The following is a 27,097-nucleotide window of genomic DNA, read 5'->3' as shown; positions in this document are numbered from 1 at the left end:
ATCTTGGTTTCATCAGTCAAATGTTTTTTCCAGAACTGTGCAGGCTCCTTTAGATGCTTTCGTAAAGCTGTTTCGGTCTATTTATTCATTTTTTGTGGTCTTACTGCAGCAGGAATGATCACAAAGTTGCATTCGCTGGTGCAACTGAAATCATTATTAAGAGTTTAGGTGTGGTGTGTGATCGTACACCACATGGTCTCTAAGTATTCACTCTTCCTGAAGTTTAAATATGTACAAGTATGACGTCCTTTGAGGTTGTTTCTTCCACAATGGGCGTCTTGAGGACCATATTTTGCAGTGGTGAGACAGAAAAGAGCGAAATCAACATAAAAAAAACCCCATCATCCCATCATCAAAGTAAAAATGGGGAGTTGGTTAGTTAGATAGCTGCTAGTTTCTTGTTTACCCTTCTTGAAAACCCTACAGAAAAATAATTTCCATAAAAACCAGACTGCTTTACGAATCCTCACAATGAATGTGCGAGTTCATCGTGAGGAATGGTTAAAAAAAGCATTCCTGGGAAAGTTGGATTCCCCCCTCTCTCAAAATGTCTGCAGGAGAGAAAGAAAGAGAAGGAGAGAGACTTTTCATGTCCTTTAATGACACAATTGACCAAAAATAACTAAAAACAGCTTCAAACCCAGCAGCTCGCTGAGAGGCCGCAGGAAGCAGGACATACATACAGTAATGAGGTTAGCTCCCAAATGGCATCCCACCGTATTTCAAACAGTGCCAACATTCTCCATCCAAGCCATCACTTACATAATGCAGTGCACATTTGCAGCTTTTTACATTGAGGTCTGTTATTTATTTATTTATTTTTAAATATAATATATAAACTGTGAACTCGGCTGCTTCTCTTATCGCTGAAAAATTAATCAAGTCCAACAGGAAACATGAGGGAACGGAGACGCTGCTGTGCGTCAGCTGGAAAAAAGAAAGAGATAAATAAAGGAGGGGATCCAGGGGTCACTTCAACTAAATAAAGCTACAAAAGATATGAATCTGATTCTTTCTACAGGCTTTGCAGTAGTGAAAATAAATGCCTTTCATTGCCTTGAATGCATTTTATTCTATTTACAACTTTACATTCACTTTTTTCTCCCTCCCCCAATCGCATCTGTCATAAACACAGACTGTTTGGCACTAATTATTTTGTCCCCTTATATCCCACATCATCACATAGACATTTAATACAGACACCATTCAAAGGAGGTGCAAAGCATTTCAGATAAACCAACAAAGACTAGAGTGATAGGACTGCAATACCTCCTCTGGTAAATAAATACTTTTTTCAGCCATCAGGGGGCGCAAGAAGTGACGTGAAATCTCTCCTTTTACACGATTTCTTTCTTTCTTTCTTTTTTTACCCTACAGCTGGTATTGTTTGTGTGTCATGATGACAATTGCGTGGTCCTGGAGACCCTCTGCTGTAGTAGGAAATACCACACCGACAGGTTCGAGTACTTTGTGGACAGATTCTTTCAACACAGTTTCACAAACATGCAAGATGCAGTCACAAAATGTTACAAGTGTTTAGAGATTGAAAAAAAAAAAAGAAAGAAGGTGAGTTTAGAGAGGAGCGTGGTCCGCTCACGTGAAACCAAGCGGTCACCCCGAGGTTGAGGGTGTTGTCTGCTCCAAGGTACGAAGCAATCAGACTGATTGGTGAATTTTTGCTGATAATCATTGTTTAGTTGACTTTATAAATGGAGACAGATCATCAACATGTTGCACTCAGTCTATAGTAGTCTGCATCGAAGAGTACAACTTGTCTGCAAAGTGTCTCGTTGTAGTAAGGGGTTTGGATCAACTGGTTGCAAACTATTATTCTCCTGTTAGAATGCAAGGTTGTTGAGCAATCCTGCAGCAACTACGTCACTATTGAAACAGAGGGAGTTCTCTTTCAAATCTGTGAGGTTCTGGATGGATTCCGAATTTGAAGTAGTTGTTGTGAATTTCAGTGTTTGTTATCACAAACAGACTGCCAACTTGACTCCATTTAGTCTTTTTGTTCCTTTATCGTCATCTCGATGCAACAAATTCGCTTTGAAGACAACGACTGACTGCAAGTTGTTGCAGATCCGATTTACGTTGTCAAAGCAACCATTTCAAAGGCAATGACATTAAAATTTAATTGCACACAGTTGCAATAATTGCCTCCAACCATTATTTCCCCCAGTCTGGTTGCAGCATTAGATATCTAACACAGTGCTCTCAGGGTCAAAAAAATGTCTTTGAGTCTTAGGCAGAAAAGACACTGATTGTTTAACCCTTGTGAGGTCTGAGTTGTTATTGGTAACAGCTCATAGCCCCAAGCCCTAACCCAAGATGTAAGTTTTTTTCAGTTAGAATGATTATTTGTTTGAAAAATGACTTATTCTGATAGCACAGGGTTAGGGTCATCCTCAATGAGGGCTGAGATCTCATAAGGTTAAACTGGTTTTAATAACAGGGTCCGAATAAAATGAGCATTTACGGAACTCATCGTCTAAAAACGCTGATCATATTTTTCCGTGAGTCTGAACACCATCTCGCTTCTATGATGGGCGACAGCTCTGAGAATTCATAAAACATAACATCACATATAATGCAAGGTCTCCTCTAAAACCACAAGCCATTAGCTCCCCGCAACAAAATATCACTTGACTTTGCACTGTACAAATGTCAGATGATGTGTTCGCACATATGCAGACAGTAATTTCACTGTGTGATACTCTGAGGGTTAATGTCTGCCTGCTGGCAGACGCACAGCTCCACTTCTCTTCCTCCGGGGAAGTTCATCGGAGCAGATGCTTGAAGGTCAGTGGATCACCGGGAGATGAGCGAGTGGAGAAATCTGCACTTTTTTCACTTAATCCCTTTCAACACTAAAAGCCACTGCTTGTCTTTTCTTTTGTTATTGTTGAGTTATTCTGCAGCTGGAGTCTAGTACATCAGTTTATGCTGCTGAAAGGGCAAACGTCCTGTCCTTACGCAGCATGTGTGTACATGTAAATGTATACAGATGGATGAGTGAGTGCGTGTCAAACCTACGGACATTCAATACACGGTAGTGTTGGCAGGTGTGTGTATGTTGAGCGTGGAGGAGTGTATTCCTGTTGGTGGAGCAGTGAAGCTATAAGCTGCATACGCTACAGCGGAGCCAACCATCAGGCCTGTCATGTAGGAGACAGTCATAGTATTCCCTGGCGAGAGAGAGCAGAGAGTAACTGTAGAGCTGATCATACTGCCTAATCCGGGGGGAATGCCATTTTTAAATAAAGAATACTGCTCGGCGTGAACAAGTAAGCAAGAAACATGTTAGATAGTGAGTAACAAGTCTAAGAAAGTACATCTTTGCTATCCACTCTTTGATGTTCTTGCATGTTAGCATCTGCAGGGATAGCATGTGCCATTATAACCATCCTAATTTAGCATGCTAATTTAGCAAGCTAACATTAATAGGAGCGCAAGACACCAAGCACAGGTCACTCAGAGGAAAATTATAATAAAATCTATAATTATAATCTAAATGTAACTTTAGTATTTCTTCACAAAATCCCAGCCTGAAAACAATGTCAGACTGCTAGCTAAAAAAAACTCTTGAAATATGCACTACTTTTGAGTGTTAAAGATAAAATTTAAAAAGCATCTCACAGGTAATAATGTTTAATATTATAGCGCACATAACAGTGTTGAGTTTGTTTGATATCTTATATGTAATCCTTCTCTGAAGGCTTAAGCTAACATAAAATTACATCTAATATAGGCTATATTTGCCTTGTTGCTACTAGCTAAGCTAAGCTAGCTGTCAGGCCAAAAAAAACCTCATTCATTCTAAAGAAAGGCAACTTTATTAAGTTGATAAAATAATTAAGTTACAGTTACAGTGCTAAGGTCAGTGTTATGCTGCTAAGAAGAATATAATGATCTAATTTACAACCATTTAATGGTATTCTTATGACATACAACAACTTATATAGCTAAAATTAAGCTAATTGGGTCTAATCAACTGGCTTCAGTTCAATTATTGATGCTTTTTATTTAACAACAAATCAGACAAAAGAAGTCAAAAATCACCTGCAAGCTCCCGCTGTTCAGGCGGCACTTTGCCCGCAGCCTGGATCATCGGTACAGACCCAAAATATCCGTTGGTGACTCCCATGAGGAGAGAAAAGAGACAGGGCCAGGCAGGATGGGATAGGGTGGGTTCATTGGCCGGATACACACACATGACAAACAGAGGGATGAAGACCACCCTCAGGCAAGAGAAGAAGAGCAGACGACCCCCAGACCAGTCATATGGCAGCGCTGCCAGGATCTGAGGGGACAGCAGGAGTGTTTCAGTCAGGCTGTGTATTACACTTTGGAAAAACAAGGAAAAATATTCAAATAATATATGAAATATATGAGCATTTGCAGTTTTGAACTTAAGACCGTTATGTTCAGTAATTCTCCATTGCTTGGAACAATTTCTAAGGAAAGCACTTGTCAGGGAAAATAAATAAGAACAATAACAGTATTAGTGCAAAACAAAGTGAACCGTGAGAGAAATGCAAAAGAAAAATCCTCTTTACACTTTTCCAGTCTCTTATTGTGACATTTTTCTTTCTCTCTCTCTTTTTTATACCTCTAAGCTACCTTAATTTTTCCTTTTTCAATTTAATTCCTCGTCTAATCTCTTTCCCTTTTCATTTGAAGAAAAAACTCAATTTGCCGCGAGGACAAAGCCAAAGCCTACATAACAACTTTCACTAAACCAATGTTGGTGCCTTCAAAGTCAAAATTATGACCCAAGGAAACCAGATAAGTTTCAGAGTGTTCGGATGAAGCCTCCGAGCTATAGTAAGTGCAATTATCCCACAATACACCAGACGTTTTACCAGCCTTACGTTAAATTAATGGGTCGACGACTTTAATGGTTTCAAGAGGTTAACTCTGCCTTTCTGTCTTTCTTGTTCCTTTAATGCCAAGATGCCTGTAAATGGAAATTTAAATCCCAAAATCTCAGTAAGTGTAGCGTGAGAAGGGCAATAGCATTTAATATTGATGTTAAACCAGTGAATTTTATACATTGACAGTAAGTTAATACAGGCCCAGTTCCAAAAATGATGGGATTCACAACAGAACAAACCTAAAACTTAATTTAAAAAGAGCATCTTAGAGAGGCAGACTTTCAGCAATCTGCAAAAAAACTGCATTTTTGGAACAATTTCAGTAATATTCCTCATCATCTGTTATACATATAGATCAAAAGATTCTGATAATTTTGGAGAAATCTCTGTGCACAAGGGACAAGGCTGAAAGACACATCAGACAGCACTGCATTAAAAACTACGGAAGCCTGTTTCCGCCACAAAAAAAAGTATCCATAACTTGAAATTTTGAATTATTTTCTTGAAATTTCGACTTATTAACTCGACATATTGCGTTAGCGCTGCCAATCAGTAATCTACGTGAATGAAGTCATTTCCTTGTTACCTGGAAGCTGAAGCCCTCAGCTACAAATGCTACAGCTAAACTAACAGTATTATAGCCAGTCATGAACGCACAAATTGCTGATTATTTTCTTCACAAATGATGAAATCCTTGTGTTATTAGCTGAATCATGTGGCGTTACTATCAGCAAACGTACTATAAAAAGCCCCAATTTGTTGCGATCCGGTTTTGAGTGCGTATTTCTCTGTGCCGTATCCTTCCAGGTTGCAAGAAAATGACGCCATTCATGTAGATTACTGATTGGCAGAGCTAAATCGAAATGTCGAGTTATTAACTCGAAATTCTGAGAAAAGTAAATTGAAATTTCAAGTTAATAAGTCAAAATTTTGAGCTATATCATATGGATACCCTTTTTTTTGTGGTGGAAACAGGCTTCCATAAAAAACAGACATGACTCTGTCATAGAAATCACTGTGGGCTCAGGAGTGCCTCCAAAAATCACTGTGTGTGACCACACTGTGCTATCCACATATGAAGATACAGCTCCATCGTGCAAAGAAGAAACCATATTCATCCAAAGAACATGGATCATGTTCTTTGGATGAATAAAGAACATGGATCAGCCAAAGGAAAGGCTTTGGATTTTCTTTTTTCATTCACATTTTACACGGTGTCACAAAAGTTTTGGAACTGGGGTTGTTCTCTTCCAAGTTCTCTCCAAAAACTTAAATCCCTGGAATCAAAGGTTAAAAGTCACCACCGTGAAATATATGAATATATGATTCTAATCTCTCCGATTTTATAAAAAGTATCATGTGTGAAGTATTCATGTAAAAGTCACCACCCACAATGTTTAAATTCAAACTTGTGAAGTTAATATATGGCTCACCTTGCCAACAAAGTCCGACATGTTGAAGGTGGCCATGATGAGGATGGGGAGCCATTCACCTAAGGTGGAGTTTCGTATCTCTGACTCCAGCCCGGGAAACAGACAGAGAGTGATGCTGTAGGTCACAGCTATTGACAGCATGTAGGCCCAGATCACGCGGGACACCACGTAACGATGCAAGATCATGTCTGGTTTGAGAACACACACACATGACCGTATTAAAAATTCAAATGATTCACTCGAGCAGTCATTTCATTGAGATCGCTCCTCTACCTAAATAAAAATCACCAGGGGATGCATTTAAATTTCAGATCCATCTGTTGGAGTCAGAGGGTAATTGAGAAGTGATTAGACAAGATTTTGAAAGAGACTACCTCGGAGCCCGGGCCAGCTCCTTCTCATCTTGGCTTTTGGGGCATCAAATCGAACATAGGTACCGCCCGCAATGTCCTCGACGCCTTCCTCCACAGAAGACGCTCCTGTACCACCGTTTCCCTGAAGAGAGACAGACGAGATGTTTACTGTAATCTTCTAAACTGAATAGACACACGAGACTTTATGTTAATGCTTTCAAATCTTAATTGTAACATATCTCTCTCTATATATATATTGATAGACATATATGAATGAAATGAAAAGAATGTAAAATAGTCAGATATATCAAATCATTCAGACATTTATTTCTCTTTACACGTAGTGGGTGTGCAACAGAAAACACGAACATTTAATATCAATGTGCTGAACGACCCTAGCTTCAGGAACTCATCTGTGTTGGATCCAATGACGTATTTAAAAATAATCAGAAGGTTAATCCTTCAACACTGTGGGAAAGATGTCCTAAGGGAGAATTTTCTAGTCAGAACATACTTGTAAAAACTACAAGATTAAGATTGTTATTAAAGATCACTACATTACAACCCCAATGTGAAAAAATCAACACGAAATAGACCCGATAATGACAATGAGTGAAGATGTGGAAAAAAATAAGAGTCACAAAGCAAGAACATTATGTCGCGGGCCCTAAAGCGACAAACTTGTTAGTTTGCAGACTGTGAAAACAACAATCAGAAAGCACTTTTCATGAGATCAGAGCTCCAGCTACTCATATAATTACTTACAGTTTGGGTGGTATCCAAAAAAACTGATTAGAGGGAGAGAGGAAGAAAAAGACTGCTTTCTCTCTAAGTGATCATTTTAGATCTTAGCCGCTGCTTTAAACTTATATTCACGATCGTTTCAAGATTTTTAGAGGTGAGTGAAAACGGTCTTGTAAGTTAATGGGCTACATTTCCCTGTTTCACACTCTCATCTCTGTGTGATGGCAGAAACAAATATGTAAATGAGAACAGCGTTTTGAGGATATTTGCTGTACCACAGAATAAATACAGGGAGTGCAGAATTATTAGGCAAATGAGTATTTTGTCCACATCATCCTCTTCATGCATGTTGTCTTACTCCAAGCTGTATAGGCTTGAAAGCCTACTACCAATTAAGCATATTAGGTGATGTGCATCTCTGTAATGAGAAGGGGTGTGGTCTAATGACATCAACACCCTATATCAGGTGTGCATAATTATTAGGCAACGTCATTTCCTTTGGCAAAATGGGTCAAAAGAAGGACTTGACAGGCTCAGAAAAGTCAAAAATAGTGAGATATCTTGCAGAGGGATGCAGCAGTCTCAAAATTGCAAAGCTTTGAAGCGTGATCATCGAACAATCAAGCGTTTCATTCAAAATAGTCAACAGGGTCGCAAGAAGCGTGTGGAAAAACCAAGGCGCAAAATAACTGCCCATGAACTGAGAAAAGTCAAGCGTGCAGCTGCCAAGATGCCACTTGCCACCAGTTTGGCCATATTTCAGAGCTGCAACATCACTGGAGTGCCCAAAAGCACAAGGTGTGCAATACTCAGAGACATGGCCAAGGTAAGAAAGGCTGAAAGACGACCACCACTGAACAAGACACACAAGCTGAAACGTCAAGACTGGGCCAAGAAATATCTCAAGACTGGTTTTTCTAAGGTTTTATGGACTGATGAAATGAGAGTGAGTCTTGATGGGCCAGATGGATGGGCCCGTGGCTGGATTGGTAAAGGGCAGAGAGCTCCAGTCCAACTCAGACGCCAGCAAGGTGGAGGTGGAGTACTGGTTTGGGCTGGTATCATCAAAGATGAGCTTGTGGGGCCTTTTCGGGTTGAGGATGGAGTCAAGCTCAACTCCCAGTCCTACTGCCAGTTTCTGGAAGACACCTTCTTCAAGCAGTGGTACAGGAAGAAGTCTGCATCCTTCAAGAAAAACATGATTTTCATGCAGGACAATGCTCCATCACACGCGTCCAAGTACTCCACAGCGTGGCTGGCAAGAAAGGGTATAAAAGAAGAAAAACTAATGACATGGCCACCTTGTTCACCTGATCTGAACCCCATTGAGAACCTGTGGTCCATCATCAAATGTGAGATTTACAAGGAGGGAAAACAGTACACCTCTCTGAACAGTGTCTGGGAGGCTGTGGTTGCTGCTGCACGCAATGTTGATGGTGAACAGATCAAAACACTGACAGAATCCATGGATGGCAGGCTTTTGAGTGTCCTTGCAAAGAAAGGTGGCTATATTGGTCGCTGATTTGTTTTTGTTTTGTTTTTGAATGTCAGAAATGTATATTTGTGAATGTGGAGATGTTATATTGGTTTCACTGGTAAAAATAAATAATTGAAATGGGTATATATTTGTTTTTTGTTAAGTTGCCTAATAATTATGCATAGTAATAGTCACCTGCACACACAGATATCCCCCTAAAATAGCTAAAACTAAAAACAAACTAAAAACTACTTCCAAAAACATTCAGCTTTGATATTAATGAGTGTTTTGGGTTCATTCAGAACATGGTTGTTGTTCAATGATAAAATTATTCCTCAAAAATACAACTTGCCTAATAATTCTGCACTCCCTGTATATTACATAAGTGTACAGAAATTAGGCGAGCAGCATAGAGGTGGTGATGTTAGCTGCATTAGCTGCAAGATGCAAACTTTGTTTTGGAGGTTTTGGAGTTTTATGTTTGCAGGTGATATAGTTTTGGAGTTAAAGTAAGCAAACGGTGACTCCACAAAAGAGCAAAAACCCAGCTGGTTATTATATTAGGAATGCAGATCCATTCTGCAGGTGTGGGCAGTACTTATCATCTTTTGAAGTCACAGCCTCCCTCGTATACTCATCCTTATCTTTGGGATAAAAAAAAGGGTCCTTTGTCCTCAAAAACACTAAAACATGTGATTCTGTCCCCTTTTAATTCCCTATGCTAGAAAATACTGAACTGTATTCATTTTTAAACATAGTTCTGAGTGGGAAAATTAAGACTTTGTTGCTCATTTCTGAAAACTTTTTTAAAGCATTTGAAGGTTCTTTAAGGAAACACTAGAGGTAGCCATCACACAATAAATAAACACATTCACTTTTACTGCTTTGACCTTTACATGTTTTAGTTTTTTTCATTAGTAATGGCTTCTGGGATACATAACATCCCCTTTTTATGACAGTGACTATTAGAGAGGATGGCTGTGACCGGCTGAAGGTTGACTTAATGATGTCCACCACCACCACCACACACAGACATCTTTTCGGGTATGGGCACATCCCTTTATGCTGAGGTCTTTCCAAATACACACTAATTCACTGAGCCAGGTGACTGCACGCACACACACACACACACACATACACACACACACACACACACACACACACACACACACACACACACACACAGATAGATAGATAGATCCATTAGTTGATTAGAGGGGCTGCCGGGCCAGAAGGCACTCCTATTCTTGATTATCGCATAATAGGAAGAGCTGCATTCATTTCCCATGGCAACCAGAACAAAGAACTGCCAGAATCAACCCCAGACACACACACGTGCACATACACACACACACACGTGCACACACACACACAGAGCTGTAAAACACCGCGGGACGTCCATCACACACTTGTATGTAATGGCGCACATACAAATATGAACACGCACACATTAAGCGATGATAGCCTCAGGTGCAGTTTCTTCCTTTGAAGGCTCTGAATGCACACACAGACACACACACAGACACACACACAGAGCAGGATGAGCAGTACTAGCTTCATGTCTTCAGGCTACAAAATGCTGCTCAAAGCACAGCTACAAAGTGGGTTTCAATTCAAAGTCGTTTTCTTTCCCTCTTTTCCTCTCGTTGTCATGGCCGGTGTCCTGCTCTCTTTCCCTTCTCTTCCTTTAATTTGTTTTGTCTTATGTTTTCTCTACAATTTTTATGAGCTCTTCCCCACTCTCTGCACTGCCTCTCTCACTTGTCTCGCATTAGTAGCTTCCCGTAAACTTTTTTTTCTCTCTCAGCATCGTGACTCTCTTTCTCTCTGGGTTCAAAGGAGGCGTCGTCAACTCTTCGTCTTTCTCCTGCACCACTCCCTATATTCCTCAGCCCTAAAGAACAACTTCCAATATCTTTTGCTCTTCCTCTCTTTTAGCATCTTTCTGACCAGCAGCCAAGAAACAGCTCATAGCTACTAAGTGATTGCATTTTTAAGCACAACCAGCCCTCAATACTTGTGTGCGTGCTCGCTCTGGATGACATTACAGTTTAGAGGCCTGGCATTTCCTCCCTGTCTGAGTCCAGAAACTATTTGTCATTACAATATTTATAAATGATTTAATGAATAAAACATGTAGCGGAAGCTTTAATGAGGGAGCCTGTTGGTCTGTGTAGAGTCAGTATCCTAATCTAACTTGAAAAGCAACGTGAGAAAAATATCAAAGACGCTGAAGATACAACGCTGACTGCAAAATATCAAGTCCAAGCACTTTAGCAGTTCACTGTATAGTGTATGGCATATTTATGACTTTTGGTACCAAATGCACTACAGGAGATATGCATAGCTTTCTTGTCATTTCTTCAAGTAGTCTTCAGGAATAGTTCTCCAGGCTTTCATTCAAAGCTCTTCTTTGGATGTTTGCTGCCTTTTATTCTGTTCTCTGTCAAGATGATCCCACACTGCTTCAATAATGCTGAAGTCTGGGCTCTGGAGAGGCCAATCCATGACCGAAGTTCCACTGTGTGTCCTTCTAGCCAGCTATGCTTTTACTGCATTGGCAGTGTGTTTGGGATCATGCTGAAAAATGAAGCCAATCAGATGCTTTTCAGTTGTTACTGCATATCGAATTAAAATCTGATGGTATTTTTCTGCATTCATAATTCCATCAGTTTTAAAAACACCAACAACACTGACTGAAATGCAGCTCCAAGCCATGACAGAGCCTCCACCGTGTTTTACAGATGGCTGTAGACACTGTTGTACCTCTCCTGACCTTTTCCAAACATACTGATGAACAGTTAAACCAGAAATGTCAAAACTGGATTCATCACTCCATCAGACATGTTCCCGCCTATTTTCAGTACAGTACAGTCTTTCTTCTTTCCCTTCTTGAGAGCCATCCTTCCACCATCTTTAGTGAACAGTAGATGGATCGACTAAAGGGCCAGATACATCTCTCTGATCGTATGTCAGGTCTTTGCTGGATTTCTTTTTCTTATTTCTTAAGACCATGACTTTCAAATACTCTTCATCTGCTGTAGATACTTGTTTAGTTCTTTTGTTTGCTACTTACAATTTCATTCATTTTTTAAGAATATGCTGCACAGCATGCTGAGATATAAGTTTTCTACTGATAGTGCTTTGAGAACGTTAGTGTAAAACATTTTCTGCCTGTTAAACTCTGTTATCTTTGACACTTTTCATAGATTTAGCTCAAGAAATGGGAAGAAATTTTGTGTCTTTGTCACAGCTGTTAACGGTACACCTAAGACAACACTGATCCATCTGCTAAGTTAGCTTATTAATGTTTGAATGATTCATAGGTTAGTGTTAATGGCATAATAAACAAAAAACACTCCTTTGAAATGATCGGCTACTAGGACTGTAATATAAAAGAGTGAAAACCAGCCAATATCTAAAGGCAATAGTTTAAGAGCACTTTAAACACTTTAAAGAAAGCCTGGCTCTTTGCGATATATAGTATATATGTTAAGATGTGTGTTCTGTGCCAGAGTAATTGAGCCTGCTGCTGGCATGGCTAACAATACTTAGTATTCGCAGTGAACAGACATAAAACACATGTGAGTCAATAAGCTGTCCATAAACTTACAAATCTTACTTCCTCTGCAGTGACATCGTGGTGAACCCTGTACCCGGTCCCGTTGTCTCTCGGATCGTGACAATTGCCCGGACCTTTACCCTGGGCGTGGCTGGTGTAATACCGGACAAATCGTGAGCGGCGGACCAGCAGGTGAAGCAGGAAGCACAGCATTTCCATGCTGATGGAGACGAGGAAGAAGATCAGCGTGTTCTTCTTGTCATCTTTGATCAGCAGCTTGGTGAAGATGCGGGACAGCGAGATGATCACCCCCGCCGTACCTGAGGAGGGTACGTAAATGATGAAGGAGATGAAGAAGGTGAGGAGGATGACAAAGTCTGGCAGCAAGAGCTAACGAAAACGTGTGTGCTAATCGTTGAGTGTACTTACTCTCTCCAGTCATTACCCCCTGTGTGTACCTCTTGGGCAGCATCCCCATGTAACCATAGAAACTGGACTGCTGCACTGAAGAGGGAGGAGGGAGGCAGTTATCAGTGTAAATAGAGGCCCAACAGTCAACATTGTAACAACACGATTTATTTAGAGGGGAACTTAATGAACCACCACACACCACTTGAGAGAAGCTGCTCTGACCCTCAGACCTCCACTAATTAAACTGATATTACAGCAGGCAGAAACTGAGTTCTCACTGACAAACACAGAGGAAAACGACTCTATGTATTAAAGTCGGCAGCACCTGAAGACCAAAACCTCTATTGGGTTTGTGTTTATCCCAACAGGGGGAGCTCTGACACATATTTAGTTATAATTTATTATCCTTTTAATAAAAGCAATTGTCCTCATAGCTCTATATTGTTTTCCACAAACTCATGAGGGAACTGTCTGGTTATTAAGGAGCTAAATGTTCCACTTTTTCTGCCTTCTTTTACAGGCTGAATCGGTGATGTACAGGCTTTAGCAGAGTGTTGTTGTCTGCTAGCTGCCTGCAGACAAAACTGTACATTGTCTGTAAGCTTTTTGCTACGAGCCACACTTTTCACATAGTCATATACAACCAGCAGCTCCAGGACTAAACCCAATGCAGGTCCTCTAATCTCCACTTGAGGCACAATTGAGACAATTTCAGAGTCCCTGAAATCAACCTCATTAAGGTGATTGTGTTGTTAGCGCCTTTTGGAGGGTTTTTTTAATGGAATTATTAGAGATGGACCGATCCGATATTACGTATCGGTATCGGTCCGATACTGACCTAAATTACTGGATCGGATATCGGAGAAAAATAAAAAAATGTAATCCGATCCATTAAATATCACGAAAGTACGGAGCCCCCCAGGGGACATGGGAGAAAAAAAAAATTAGGGAGGAAAAAAAAAAAATTAGGGAGAAAAAAAAAATTTAAGACGGACTTTTGCGAGATCTCGCAAAAGTATTGCGAGCGCTCGCAAAAGTATTGCGAGATCTCGCAATAAGTATTGCGAGCGCTCGCAAAAGTATTGCGAGATCTCGCAATAAGTATTGCGAGCGCTCGCAAAAGTATTGCGAGATCTCGCAAAAGTTTTAGCCGCATTCTTCGGAGGCCGCCAGCTCGAAGCCGACCGGGAGGTCGAGGCACGATGTGCCGGGAAAGCGGTGTTCCTCCCGGCTGTAGTAGGTCTCGACTTCCCGTTAGCTTCGAGCTAGTGGCCGCCAGCTCGAAGCCGACCGGGAGGTCGAGGCACGATGTGCCGGGAAAGCGGTGTTCCTCCCGGCTGTAGTAGGTCTCGACCGCCCGTTAGCTTCGAGCTAGTGGGTGTCAGATCTCCAAAAACGTCGGAGCTCTTTTGCAAATATGTGATGTCTTGTAAACCGAGCAGGTATCTGACGTTTACACAACTACATTCACGCCTCAAAATATCTTAAAAGTGTATTTTGTGACCCAGAAAGAGTAATATTACAACTAAGTAGCTGCCGCCATTGTTGGAGTTTTGCGAGATCTCGCAATACTTTTGCGAGCGCTCGCAATACTTATTGCGAGATCTCGCAATACTTTTGCGAGCGCTCGCAATACTTATTGCGAGATCTCGCAATACTTTTGCGAGATCTCGCAAAAGTCCGTCTTAATTTTTTTTTTTCTCCCTAATTTTTTTTTTTTTCCTCCGTAATTTTTTTTTCTCCCATGTCCCCTGGGGGGCTCCGTACGAAAGCACCTCACAAAACTTGCAACACGCCGTAACTCACCTCAGAACGTTAGCACGTCGGCGCAGTATGCATCACGTGATAGAGCGGCTGTGGCATGCGGGACCTGTCGGTGGTCTGGATAGCATGTGGAGCTTCGCTAGCAACCTGGCATTTCATCTCCGACAAAGTTATCCCGAGAGAAGTAAAGCAAGTGTGTAAGTCCATCTCTGAATGTTTGTAAAGCATTCCTGCGTTAAGCTTAACAAGCGACTGCCTCTCCGGCTGCTACTTCAATCATGAAACTGCTTAACGATCAGCTGATCGGCTTTTCTGTCGCGAGTCCGTGTCTCTAGTTTGCTTTTGGCCCACTTTGCACCAGAAAGAGGAAACCAGCGGCTGAACAACAGCAGCACGTTTAAGCTTGATCAGCTGTTGTTAGAATGTATTTAATATTACTTTCTACTCCAGGATCTTTTTCTACGTAGCTGACGGCTGGTAACTGTGCAGGGGCGGATCTAGCAAAGTTTAGCCAGGGGGGCCGATAGGGCATTAACAGGGAAAAGGGGGCACAAAGACATACTTTTCTTTCTTATTCTCATTTAAAATGTCTAGCTTTTAATAAATAATTATCTGACACCCAAAGTTTTAATCTGATGTAAAAGGAATAGAAGTCCATTACTGTATATAGTAACTATTAAGTCTAATATATATACCCTTGTAAGCTATAGTACTTTTTCCTTTGGGAAGGTACCATCTGTGCAGTCTGCAATTCTGTTGAAGAAAGATGTTGAATCTATTTAATATTTCTTGAAAAATAATTGATTTCTGTGCATTTTTTTTCACACTGCATCAAATTAAGGTTGATTACGTCGATTAAGCATCATGAGGTGGCGCGTGAGGGGTGGTTCCCTATTTTTTATTTATTTATTTTTGTTGTTGCTGGGAGTTGGAACCCTATTAGTTAGGTTGCTTAATATTTATGCTAAGTACTCTTTAAAATACCAGAATAGGGAGGATGGTGCAGGTTTAAGTTTATTAGATTGATCAGTAGGGCTGCTCAATTAATCGAATTTTAATCACGATTACGATCTGGGCTTTCAACGATCATTAAAAATGACTGAGCCGATTATTAGCCCCTCCCTCATTTATCCGCGACACCTTAAAGGCCGGTCCATGAAAATATTGTCGGGCATAAACCGGTCCGTGGCGCAAAAAAGGTTGGAGACCGCTGATTAAGAGGACCCGAGGGAAGCTCGGAAAGCTAAGCAGAAGTTATTTGGAGAGGAGAGTGACTGCCTTGGTTGAAAAGAGTTTAAAAAAAAAAAAAAACTTCAGTGGTGTTGCACACTATTTTATATTATTTTTTTAAAGTCATTGTTAACCCTTTAAAGCCGGTCAGAGCAGCACGCTCCGTTTTGCGTAACTATTGTTAAATCCCTGTAGAACCTGAACCGTGTAAGCTAGCGCAATAATTTGTTTTGCATATGAAACCGGAGGAGTTGTACTTACATTTTATGCCATCAGCTTGTCCTCAGTCACGGTTTCGTTCCACATATAGCTTTGCAAAAATTGCATAAAAAGCGCTTGCAGGAACAAAAACATAATATTCCAGAAACACGCTTTGCCGTTCCTATCAGCTGTTCATAACACTTCCCACAGTGAAATGATGCACCTGCTGTTTTCTTTGCAAATTTGCATCATAGGATTGTTTTTTGTTTTTCCTGCAGTATATAAAAATTGCTGTATCTCCAAAATAAAACTATGAAGACACTCAAAATAAATTTCTTGTGGTGGGAAACTATTTTTTGCAACTTTATTGTATTTAAAGTTTTGAGGGATAAACCTCTTAAACTTCTCCAAGTAGAAATATATGTAAACAAAACAAAAGCGATTTTCAATTTTTTTTGTAGTTTATTGCACTTTTTTGCAATTTATGTAATTACTATGCACTTAATGCATACATATTATTAAAATATGGGCTATAACAGTTGTATTGATGTATAGCAACTTGAAATGCTCCCACAAATGGCACTACAGCATGTAAAAAAAATAAATAAAAATAATATAAGCTCTGGTGGACTTGGTTCTATAGTAGGTTTTAAAGGGTTAAATAAATATCGTCAAATAATCGTGATCTCAATTTCAGTGAAAATAATCGTGATTATCATTTTTGCCATAATCGAGCAGCCCTATTGATCAGTATTGCTGAACTATGAAATTTTTTTTTTGCATACAGGTATAACAGAATAGCTTTAGTGTAGTTGTTGTTTTAAACTTGAGTATGAACTTATACAAAATGCAGCAAGATATTTAAAAAACAGTTTTGTTGATTAAAAAACACTATATCGGATTCATATCGGTATCGGCAGATATCCAAATTTATGATATCGGTATCGGTATCGGACATAAAAAAGTGGTATCGTGCCATCTCTAGGAATTATCAGGCAGCCTTCCAAATACGTTTGTGCAACAGTTATGGCGATTCAAATTCTAGTATTTGAATTGCTTTAGGTAACAGTAGTCTGTTACCTAAAGCTATTATTACACATGTGTTTGTGTTGCATCGGTATATTTCAAAAATGTAGCTTGCTAACCAAGCTAATTTGTGCCATCTGATATCTGAGCTGTGCACCCTTCATCCACAAATGGTCTTTAATGGTTAAAAAAACTCACATGAGAGCCATCATTTACATACAGCCTGGACAGTAAAACTAGCTAACATCTCTATAGCCTGGGACAGAAAAAGAGAGTATTTGTCTCGAAAGCTAATTTCTCCCTTCATTAAAAAAATCTGCAGCGGTGAATTTTTAAACATTTTTCAAAGATGTTAAGCCTTAAAGCTTATAAGCATTGTTACTGCGTTGATTTACACGGGAGACAAGACACAGGTGGCTGTAATAGCGGCTAATGATTGCTAGGCTTTTGAAAGGCTAGCAAACATTTCTCAAAGGCTGCTAGTTTCAGTTAAGTCCGAAATTACATGCAGCCTGTTTGTGGCAATTGTGTGTGATAAACTGATAAACTGGCATGTAGATGGAAAATTTTTTGCCATCTACATACATAGAAATTCATATTAAGTGCTCATTGCACAGCCAGAACCCAATGGATATGAAACTGAAATTCTGAAATTTCTCCACAAAAAGTGACATAATTGCTGCGTCTCTGTAATTTAACTGCAAAATGCAAGAAGTGCTTGACCACCTCGATTTTATATAGACTACAACCAGAATGCAACCAGGTGCCAGGTAGCTGAGCCGAGTTCCCTACTGCAAAGAGCCACATCGCAGACAAGTTGCGCTAATTGGTGCAGATGGACTGATTGTAACATGTTGGCAATCTGTCTTTCTAGCCTTTCATCCAATTATAGTTCATCTAGTTCCAAAAAGTCAAGGCTGCAAGGATGTAGTCAAGAGTGGCTCTTCTGCCTTTTAAGTGTAGTCTGTCATTCAGTTCGTTTAACCATTATTAGGGTAAAAGAACATCAAAGTACCTGTACATCCAAAGGCCACCACTCCCACTGATACCAGGTTGATGACATAAGCCTGCTTGGTGGTGAACTTTTCCAGCCAAACATCGAACACGCTGACAAAGATCAGGGGCCCCAAAGCTAAGATGTAACCTGCAGAGAGAGTGACAAGCTGAGTCAGTGATCCAGGTAATGTTGTGACTGCAGGACTGAACACATATTTGATAAGAGTGAGGAAACTATATGTGAGGCAGTTCATTAACTCTTTAACCTGGGGATATGCTCTCAAGCTGATGTCAAACTTCAAAAGACCTTTAACCAAAAATACAAGCACAGCTATTTTAAGCAGCAGAGGCTATTGCGGTGAAACCCCGTTCTGAAATTTAGCATGTATGTGCAGTGATCTCAAACTTCCGGGGAACATGCATATTTAAAGAACTTTTTATCATGATTTTTTTAAGGGTGAGCTTGAAGGGCTTTAATATTTCTAGGTTCATCTCCAATATCACAGTTTGAGAATAATTTCTGCAAAGATTAATATTTTTAGCCACATCTCTCCAGTATCTCCAGCTAAGACTTTAACAAACATGATTTTAAATCAGCCTCTATGTGCTCGCCTGTTACCGAACAGCTTATTCAAAGAGCATAGCAAATCACCTTTAATGATGTTTTTGAAATATGAAAGCAATCTGAGGAAGATGCAGATGAATCCTGAAACCGCTGCTTGTCAATTCACAGTTTTCGGCAAAAGCCAAAAACGGATCTCCTGTGGTGTTTATGAATAAAGACCACAAGAGATCCATGGAAAAGTGGATTTTTATTTATCTTTATAACATTTTCCCATTTTTGCACACTCTGATAAGCTTTGAGCTTCCTGCTGTTTTTTGACAGTTGTTACTACTGCTGGAAGTAGTGCACCGTTTTATGTGTCCACACGTGAAGGACAGCTTGTAAGGTTAGGCTTAAGAATTAAAAATACAACTGATTTTAACCAGCAGTGAAGTTTTTGGCTTTATGCTTCATGTGTGTGGGAGTAAAATATGATTTTTGACTCATTAAAATGAAATATAAATCTTGGCATATCTTGACCAGCACTTCACTTTCAGCATGCTATAAGGCAGAAATTATACACCAAAGCCATTAAGACAACATGAAGAAGCTTAACTAGGATTACAAAATGATCAAAGACCATAATAAGAGTTATGCTCCATTACCAACCACAAGCCAAGTCTTGTGTCATTCTTGTGCAAATTCTCCACAAGGTCAGACGTGCAACGCTCAGAGAAACTTCATCTTGGACTCTACAGGCCTCAGCCAGCACGTCAAATGTTAATGTTCATCACAGTACAGTGTATGGCTCTTTCAAAAGGTTTGAAGTGAAAGCCTCGTCTCTCTAAAAGAAACATGACAGCACAGATTTGCAAAGATAGAACTGAAAAAAAAAAAGACTTCTGGAACAATGGTCTTCTCAGTCCAAAGGACAGAGTGAAGATGTTTGGCTATAAAACACTATTTGTCAAAAACCAAACACAGCACATCAGCGCAAACAGCTCATACCAATTTCCAAGCACGGTGGGGGACGTTGGATGATTTGGGCCCTGCAGCCACTGAGTTGACCATGAAATCCTCAGCTCATTCTCACTCCGGAGGCATAACATCCTGATGATTTGTTACATCTGGCAGCGTTCCTGAGGAACGTGGAAGGCGACCTTCGGCGTTCTTAAGGTAGCGCCGGGTTATGGATGAAATACAGTAGAATGACGATCCCGTGGTAAAACATGTTCCAGCCATGTATTCCAGCCTTAACCATAACCTTATACCTAACCTTAACCAGCACTTTAATGACGTGAAATAGTGTTTTCCAAAGTGATTTGAGGAAAATGAACGAATATGTGTGGATTAATTCCAAACAGTTCTCATATTTCCTTATTTTTCCGATTTCGTCATTTAGGAACGTGTTGGGTGCCCGGAAGCGTAACATGTTGACGATTTGTCACCTAAAATATTGAGCCTCGGGAGAGAGAACGTGTTTAAATTCTCCAGAGTATTCTAGAGTCATATGTGAGGCCATCTGTCTGACAGCTTGGCCCAGGCTGGTCTTTCAACAGGACCATGATTGCAAGAACATCAGCAAACCTACAACAGAATGGCTGAAAAAGAAAAAAATCAAAGTGTTGCAATAGCCCAGGCTCAACCTGACTGAAATGCTGTGCATAAACAAATGCCCACAAGGTGCACTGACATTTTTGCAATACGATAATGTGAGAGACTGAAGTCATACAGAAAACAGCTTCTTCAATTATTGCTATCAAATGTGGTTCTCCAAGCTGCTGAATCATAGGGTGCACACACTCTACCGTTCATTTTGCCTTAGTGTTTGTAAAATAAAGTGGCATGGTGTAAAAATATATCTGAGGTTATATTTAAATAGTCTGAAGGCCAAGATGATTTTTTTACACCCTGATCTGTGAAAGAATTGAAAGGGAATGTGCTTTCTTTTTCATGACTGTAGTTCTCAGTGAAGCTCCCCTGTGGGTAGATCTCTTCGGGACTGTGTGGTCCCAAAGTATTTAATAAGTAACAGGGTAAGTTTTAATGGAACAGTTTTTAATTTTCCACTCGATCTGTGCTCTTGGCGCCTCTCTGACTTACCCACAGTGATCCTGGTGTGCATGCTGAGTCGCTCCACCAGCACATTGTTGAGGATGACGGCCAACAAAGCCACTAAGATGTACGTCAGACTCATGTCAAACACTATCGATGTCCCTGAAACACAAGGGAGAGATGTGACAGCGTAGCCTCGAGCCGTAACCGCAAACGTGACTTTGTGCACACGCATCCATATTTATACCTTTAAACTTCTGATGCAGGTAATCCACATCTGTGATGAAGCTGTTGTAGGGAAGCAGGAAACCCACTCCAGCCAGTAGCATTGCAAAGTAGATGCCATGGTAACGGTCGTCAGGGATCGGTTCCTCAAAGTCTGAGCAGCAAAATGGGAGTCATAGGTTAGAGAATTAAAGCAGCATGAAATCAGACGGCGGGATATGATTAACATCTGAATTAGTACTGAAGCCAGAACACTCTGTCTTCAGAGAAGCTAATCAGGAGGAAGAAAGGTGCAGCGGCAGCAGGAACGCCTCTGTTCCACTTGATGGAGCAGCTGATGGTGGAGCAGACTGTTGCGCTTGTGTTAGTGAAAGATTAATCATGGGGATCTCAGATCATGGTCTAGCTGTCGAAATAGCTTCAGTTAAAACTCGTACATTTCTGTTTTGCAGCCGGATCGGTTACATGGAGAAAGTGTGATGTGCAGGTTTTTTATATAACTGTTCTTAATCCTTTCCTAATCCCGTAAGCCTAATATTAATGGCCCAAATCATTCATCATGAGAATTTAGGCTTTACTGCAGACTGAGTGGGAAAATGTCCTTCTCACTGACTCATGTCACTACTTTATTACTATAGAAACAAAAATTTTTTTTACTGATACATCTGTTGATACAAATGGATTTTCACCCTTTTAGAATTAATTTGGCCGCTGAAAATAAAAATCAATGTACACCTTCATAAAACCTGTTGTCCTCTGCTCAGAAACACAGTTGTTGTGCAGCTGCAGAACTGAAATAGCATCTTAAGGTTAACTCATTCTCGGAGGCTGCTTTGCCACATCTCCATCTTTTATTTTCTTCTAGGAGAAGGCAGACTCTGTGGAGATTGCATCCCCTGTCTGTTTTGTTGCATACTGAAATATGAAGACTGGCAGCTTCAGGAAAGAAAGGGAAGCAGGAAAAAAGAGCAAAATATAAATAAGAAACACATGAAGAGAGCAGGGAAAAAGGCTTCTGCCTGCAAGGCCGTCATTATGCGTCACTGGTCACTTATGACCTGATTAACATGGCCTTTGTGTAACCCGTGTAACCAGGCAACACAGCAGTTTTTTGTTATCAAGACCGCCGTCTGTGTCTAACATGCACTGCCCATACAAATCTTCAAGACGGTTATTAAATCCATTCTGACTTATTATTTACAAAAATCTAAGGGCCCTTTGATGGACTGGCAACCTGTCCAGGGTGCACCTCACCTCCTGCCCAAACACAGCTGGGAAAACCAATCGGTTTTCTACATTTGGAAGAACTTATCCAGAGGTTAAGTGGGCTGGAATAATCTAGCAGCACGGCCATGTTTAACCTTTGATTTAAAAAATCTGATGTCACTTTCAACATTGTTCATTTTTGAAATAAAGTTTGCATATTAGTTATCTGTTGTGGTAGCTGTTGGTATAGAAGCTTAGCTGAAGTTTGATAGTCTCATTGTTAGAAATGGTAAAAAAAAAGGGGAGGGGGAAGAGATTTAAAGCTTAATATAACTAAAAATTTTATTTCAGATTTTTTAAAACATTTTTTTCTGGTTAGCTGCTGTTGTAAAGTGTATTTGACAATAAATCAAATGACAATACAGCGCTGTGAAAAAGTCTTGAGCCACTTCTCAATTCTGCTTCTAAAGAGCCAGACTTTCTAGAAAGTTCTTCAGACTTTCTGAAGAACTTTAATAGTTTTGTCTCTCTCTCTTTTTTTTTCTTTTTCTTTGTTTTACATTGGCTACCTTTTTACTCACTTTCAGTCCGGTATTGGCTCTTTTCAGAGGAACATTCAAATATAAAAAGGCACCTAACTTAAGGGACGAACCACTGTAGTGTAATCCACGTAACAGACAAAGAAGAAGAACAGCAAAGAATCAACTTTAAATTGTATCTTCAGCCACTTTGTTGCAAAAACCTTTGTTAAAATTCCTTTAGTATAATCTATAAAAAATCCCACAGACAACACAGTTTGACAGGAATAACTTAGTATTTTTGTACCATTGAGGTGATTCCCAAAAAGGTGTTAACTGAAAACGGCTCATTAGTATGTAGAGATGAGGTCATTAGAGAAGTACAACAGTGGGTGTGTACAGCCATCTGTAAAACATGGTGGAGGCTCTGTCATGGTTTGGGGCTGAATTTCAGCCAATGTTGTTGGAGATCTTGTCAAAATTGATGGAATTATGAACACGGGAAAGTATCATCACAGTTAGATACACCGAGCAATACATCGGGCAACAGCTTCATTTTTCAGCTTGACAATGATCCCAAACACACTGCCAAACAGCAAAAGCATACCTAGATAGAAAAACACACAGTGGAACACTATTAGTCATGGATTGGCCTCCCCAGAACCCAGACCTCAACATTATTGAAGCAGTGTGGGATCATCTTGACAGAGAACAGAACAAAAGGCAGCAACATCCAAAGAAGAGTTTGTGTCCTTCAAGAAGCCTGGAGAACTATTCCTGAAGACTACTTAAAGAAATGACAAGAAAGCTGCCTAAGAGAGATCAGACTGTGCTGAAGAATAAAGGTGGTCGTACCAAATCTTGACTTTCAAGCTGATTAGAATTATACAAACTCTGTTTTGTATTATATACTGTATTTACATGTATGTTTGCACATGTTTCAATAAATCTCTGCACCCATTTTCCTAATTAAATATAAAGAAATTATGAGTGACTCAAGGCTTCTGCACAGTGTTGTGTTTTGTTGTTAAACAAACAACAATAAAAAACACTGCAGTTTAAACCAGAACAAAGTTGATTTGGATAGATGCAGTGAAGGTGAGTTATCCACACTCACTGACAGCTCGGGTTCGCAGTCATGCAGTTTGAGTCTCTCCACCTCTCTCTTGTCAAATCCCACATAATGTTGTGGCGTATGTGCTTGTTTCAGGTCAAATCAACACGGGTGAGCAGATTACAGCCCGTCCACACAGATACAATTTCAGCAGGTCTTAAAAGATAAGACAGTTTGGGTAGTTAATCTGCGGTATCAGTAGCAGTGTTATAAAAGATCTTGGGATTCTTCGATCTATACAACTGTGCAAACTCTGAAAACTTCCAGCTGAAAAACCTATAACCTATAAGCATCTTTTTCACTGCTTCTTACAATCTCAAATATATTTTAAAAACATCCAGAGCAGAGGTTTACTGCCCTCTGAATACATATCTAACAGTTAATCAGTAAATATGTAAACAGCACATGTAAATGCTATTCTGTCTAAATTCTTTATATATAGAATATAATGTGAAAGTGTGGTAAACAATGAAGAAGGTGCATTTTAAATTTTCTGGTGGAAAATCATTGGCAAACACTTTTCTCTCTGTCCACGTATCTAAACACTTTGTTCCTGGTGTTTAGGAGTAGAAGGATATTAATGTGCCTTTTTTCACTTTGACAAATTGCTGTTTGTTGGTACACCTACCCCTTTCCTTCCTTCCATGTTCCTCGCCTCTCTCTTTATAAATAGTAGATTACACACACTCATGCACAGATAGAACAAAAACTCCCTCACCGGGCTCGGACAAAGCCAGCACTCCTCGCTCCGGGGCGTCTTTACTGATCTCCTCCTCCTCCAGCTGGTATGAATCGAAGCTGTAGCTCTGCACAATGCCGCTCTCTCTTCCCTCTCTCCAGCCCTCTCTCCAAACAGATCTTCCTCCATCCCTCCACACGTCCCTCTCCTCGGGTGTCTGGGCCGGCGTGGGCCTGCGGCGCTCCGCGCCCACCGAACCCATTCCTGCACTTGACGTACGCTCGCGAAGAAACACGCACTGTGGTTGATTAGACAAGCTGTGCGCTCTCGTGAGCGTGCATGCTAGACGCAATCACAGAGGCACGCCCTGGAAGAGATGCAGGAGACCTTCCGATGATGGAGGATCTGCAGGGCATGAAAGAACAGGAAACAGAAATAAATATAAGAAAAGACAGAAGAAGACTAGAAAAAACGCAAGCTGTGCTTTCCGGAAAATAACAAAACTCAAGGTTAGACAGCAAAAGAAATGTGGCCCCCCTGTTTGTGTATGTGTGTCGGTGTGAGAAGCATATTAACAGAGAGAAACAGAATGACAAAGGATGCATGAATGAGTGACAGACAAGGTGAGCATAAATGCATCTCTGCATTCAGTAAAGAGGCGCCGAGAGAGCTGAAGCTGTGCAGTGTAGAAGAGAGGAAGAGGTCCAAGTGGAAATCAATTAGCTGACTAACAGAAATATCCGTCATCTACAATTCAAGTCATTGATTACTAGTTTGCATTTTTGCAGCTTTACAATTCAACAGAGAAGCCCACTGTATTCTTTCACCTGTTGAATCGTTTTCTCTACAAAGATCAGAAAACAGAGCACGATGCTCATCACAGTTGCAGCATGCAATACCAAAAACACCTCAACACTCGCTTGGAATCTCTTGTTGTCACCACTACCCTGATTTTTATTTGTAGCCAACAGTCCAAATCTAGTCAGTTTGCAGGCTTATAAATGAGATAAGCACTGACCTTTGCTACCGAGCAATTATTGAGAAACTTGATTAGCAGTCAGAACACACGCCAATAAATTCTCTGCACTATGACTGAAAGTGTAGCCTGCTGAGGAGCGGAGGAACCCCTGCTCACTTTTAAATGTAAGTTAGTCCCTTCTGTCATCAGAGCAGCTGAGCTGCGGTTCAATACGTGTTTGCATTTACTTCAGTCAACATTGTTACAAGCTGGATCAATATTAATGGCCGCTGATGTTGTTCCATACTGGCGTAGAAAGAGAGCACAAAAGCGCTTCTATTCTGCGCACCTGGCTGGATTGTGCAAACACAAGGAGGACATGCAAAGAGGAGGCAACAATTCAACCCTGCGGCCTCGCTGCCAGTCTCCCTGCTCACCTCTGGTGCCCTGCAAGTGCTATTTCACTCCAGGCCAACAGCACGAAGCTCCCGAGTGCGGAACAAGCCGGCTTTATTTCTTTTTATGTTCTATTTTAATCCTCTGCTGTCTGGAAACTGGTAGGATCGGATGATGTAAGAAGGTTATCATCTGTGTAACATCACGGGCCCCGGTGGCCCCCTCAGAGGAACAGGTGATTAAATACAAAGCAGTGACAGCTCTGTTTATGAAGTAAAGCCGGGCTGCTGTTCTAGATCAGATATGATCCCAGTTTACGCTCTGTACAGATTCCACGTCCAGACTTCGGGCGGCGCTCGCAGCCCTTCTCCTTTTAAATCAAAAGGCTCCAGCCAGCTGCTGTAATTGAATTGCAGTCTGATGTGCTGCAGTTTCTATTGTTGACTTAAATGAGCAAAGAAAATTATAAAAGAAAGGAAAGAAAAGGAATAAATAAAACTAACATCTCGTTTTACGCCTTCTGAAGAGCGTACGCCTGCAGAAATGGCAAATGAACACATTAACTCACAATCATTTGCTTTTGATAGAAAACGCGTGATTTTCATAAAATCTAATGAAAAAATAAATACATACATAGAAAATAAACATGAGCAGGACGTTAGAGCGGAGGGCGAAACAGAGATAATAATGCCAGTTCCTCTTTTAGAAATCCAGCCCAGTCAGTCCAGCACGGCTAACGTGTCGCTCTCACGTCGCTCATTCGGCTCTCCTCTTTATGAACGACAAACAAAAACACACCAACAACAGGTTATTAACGGCCCGTTACCTCCCGAGTCTCCCCTCTCGCTCCTCTCCCCCTCTCTCTCGCCTTCCTACAGCAGCAGCGAAGTCCTTCCTGCAGGATCCTCGAGGTGGTCTCCGCCGACCGGACTCGCTCCTTTCCTCAGCGCCGTCTCCATCAGACAGAGGGGGAAAGCTCCGGGTTTCCTCCTCCGTGGGGTCCTAAAAACGCACCATCCAGCGGCAGAGGCAGAGGGAAGCGCGGATGGATGGAGGAGGAAAGCGAAGGGGGGAGGAGGGAGGAGGAGGAGGGAGGAGGAGGAGGAGGAGGAGGGGGGCACCCGCCTGTGGCTGTTCATCTTTTGCAATCAGCCTTTTGAAAGGCACCGATAGAGCAGAGAATTCATCCCAGTGCGTCTCCAACAACTTTCCAGTTTAATCACCTGCTTTATATATTTGAAAGTGCTGCTTTGTTTTTTAATGATTTATAAGCCATGGTGTAAGTCATCAAACTACAACTAAAAATTATATTTCAGTGGAAGAAAGGG

The 27,097-nt window shown here is 40.7% G+C and overlaps 1 protein-coding gene across 2 annotated transcripts; it reads right to left on the bottom strand.

Annotated features, from left to right (window-relative positions):
* Positions 1 to 587: 587 nt before the first annotated feature.
* Positions 588 to 26,838, bottom strand: slc29a4a (solute carrier family 29 member 4a). 2 transcript variants are annotated; one of them, XM_080904312.1, is made up of 11 exons: positions 26,596 to 26,838; positions 24,455 to 24,820; positions 20,921 to 21,052; positions 20,722 to 20,835; positions 18,094 to 18,222; positions 12,876 to 12,950; positions 12,507 to 12,766; positions 6,685 to 6,805; positions 6,311 to 6,498; positions 4,063 to 4,303; positions 588 to 3,188 (listed from the first exon to the last, which is right to left on the bottom strand). In XM_080904312.1, the coding sequence occupies exons 2-11, from the start codon at positions 24,675 to 24,677 to the stop codon at positions 3,043 to 3,045; spliced, it is 1,629 nt and encodes a 542-aa protein (XP_080760438.1). In that variant the 5' UTR covers positions 24,678 to 24,820; positions 26,596 to 26,838; the 3' UTR covers positions 588 to 3,042. The 2 variants fall into 2 exon arrangements, with proteins under 2 accessions (XP_080760438.1, XP_080760437.1); XM_080904311.1 differs by having other exon boundaries at positions 12,498 to 12,766; positions 26,596 to 26,836.
* Between the last annotated feature and the right edge of the window lie 259 nt (positions 26,839 to 27,097).

This window comes from Rhamphochromis sp. 'chilingali' (genome assembly GCF_963969265.1).
Source record: "Rhamphochromis sp. 'chilingali' genome assembly, chromosome: 15".
NCBI classification, from domain to species: Eukaryota; Metazoa; Chordata; class Actinopteri; order Cichliformes; family Cichlidae; genus Rhamphochromis; species Rhamphochromis sp. 'chilingali'.
The sequence above is the reverse complement of the archived record's forward strand: the minus strand, read 5'-3'. Positions and strand labels throughout refer to the sequence as shown.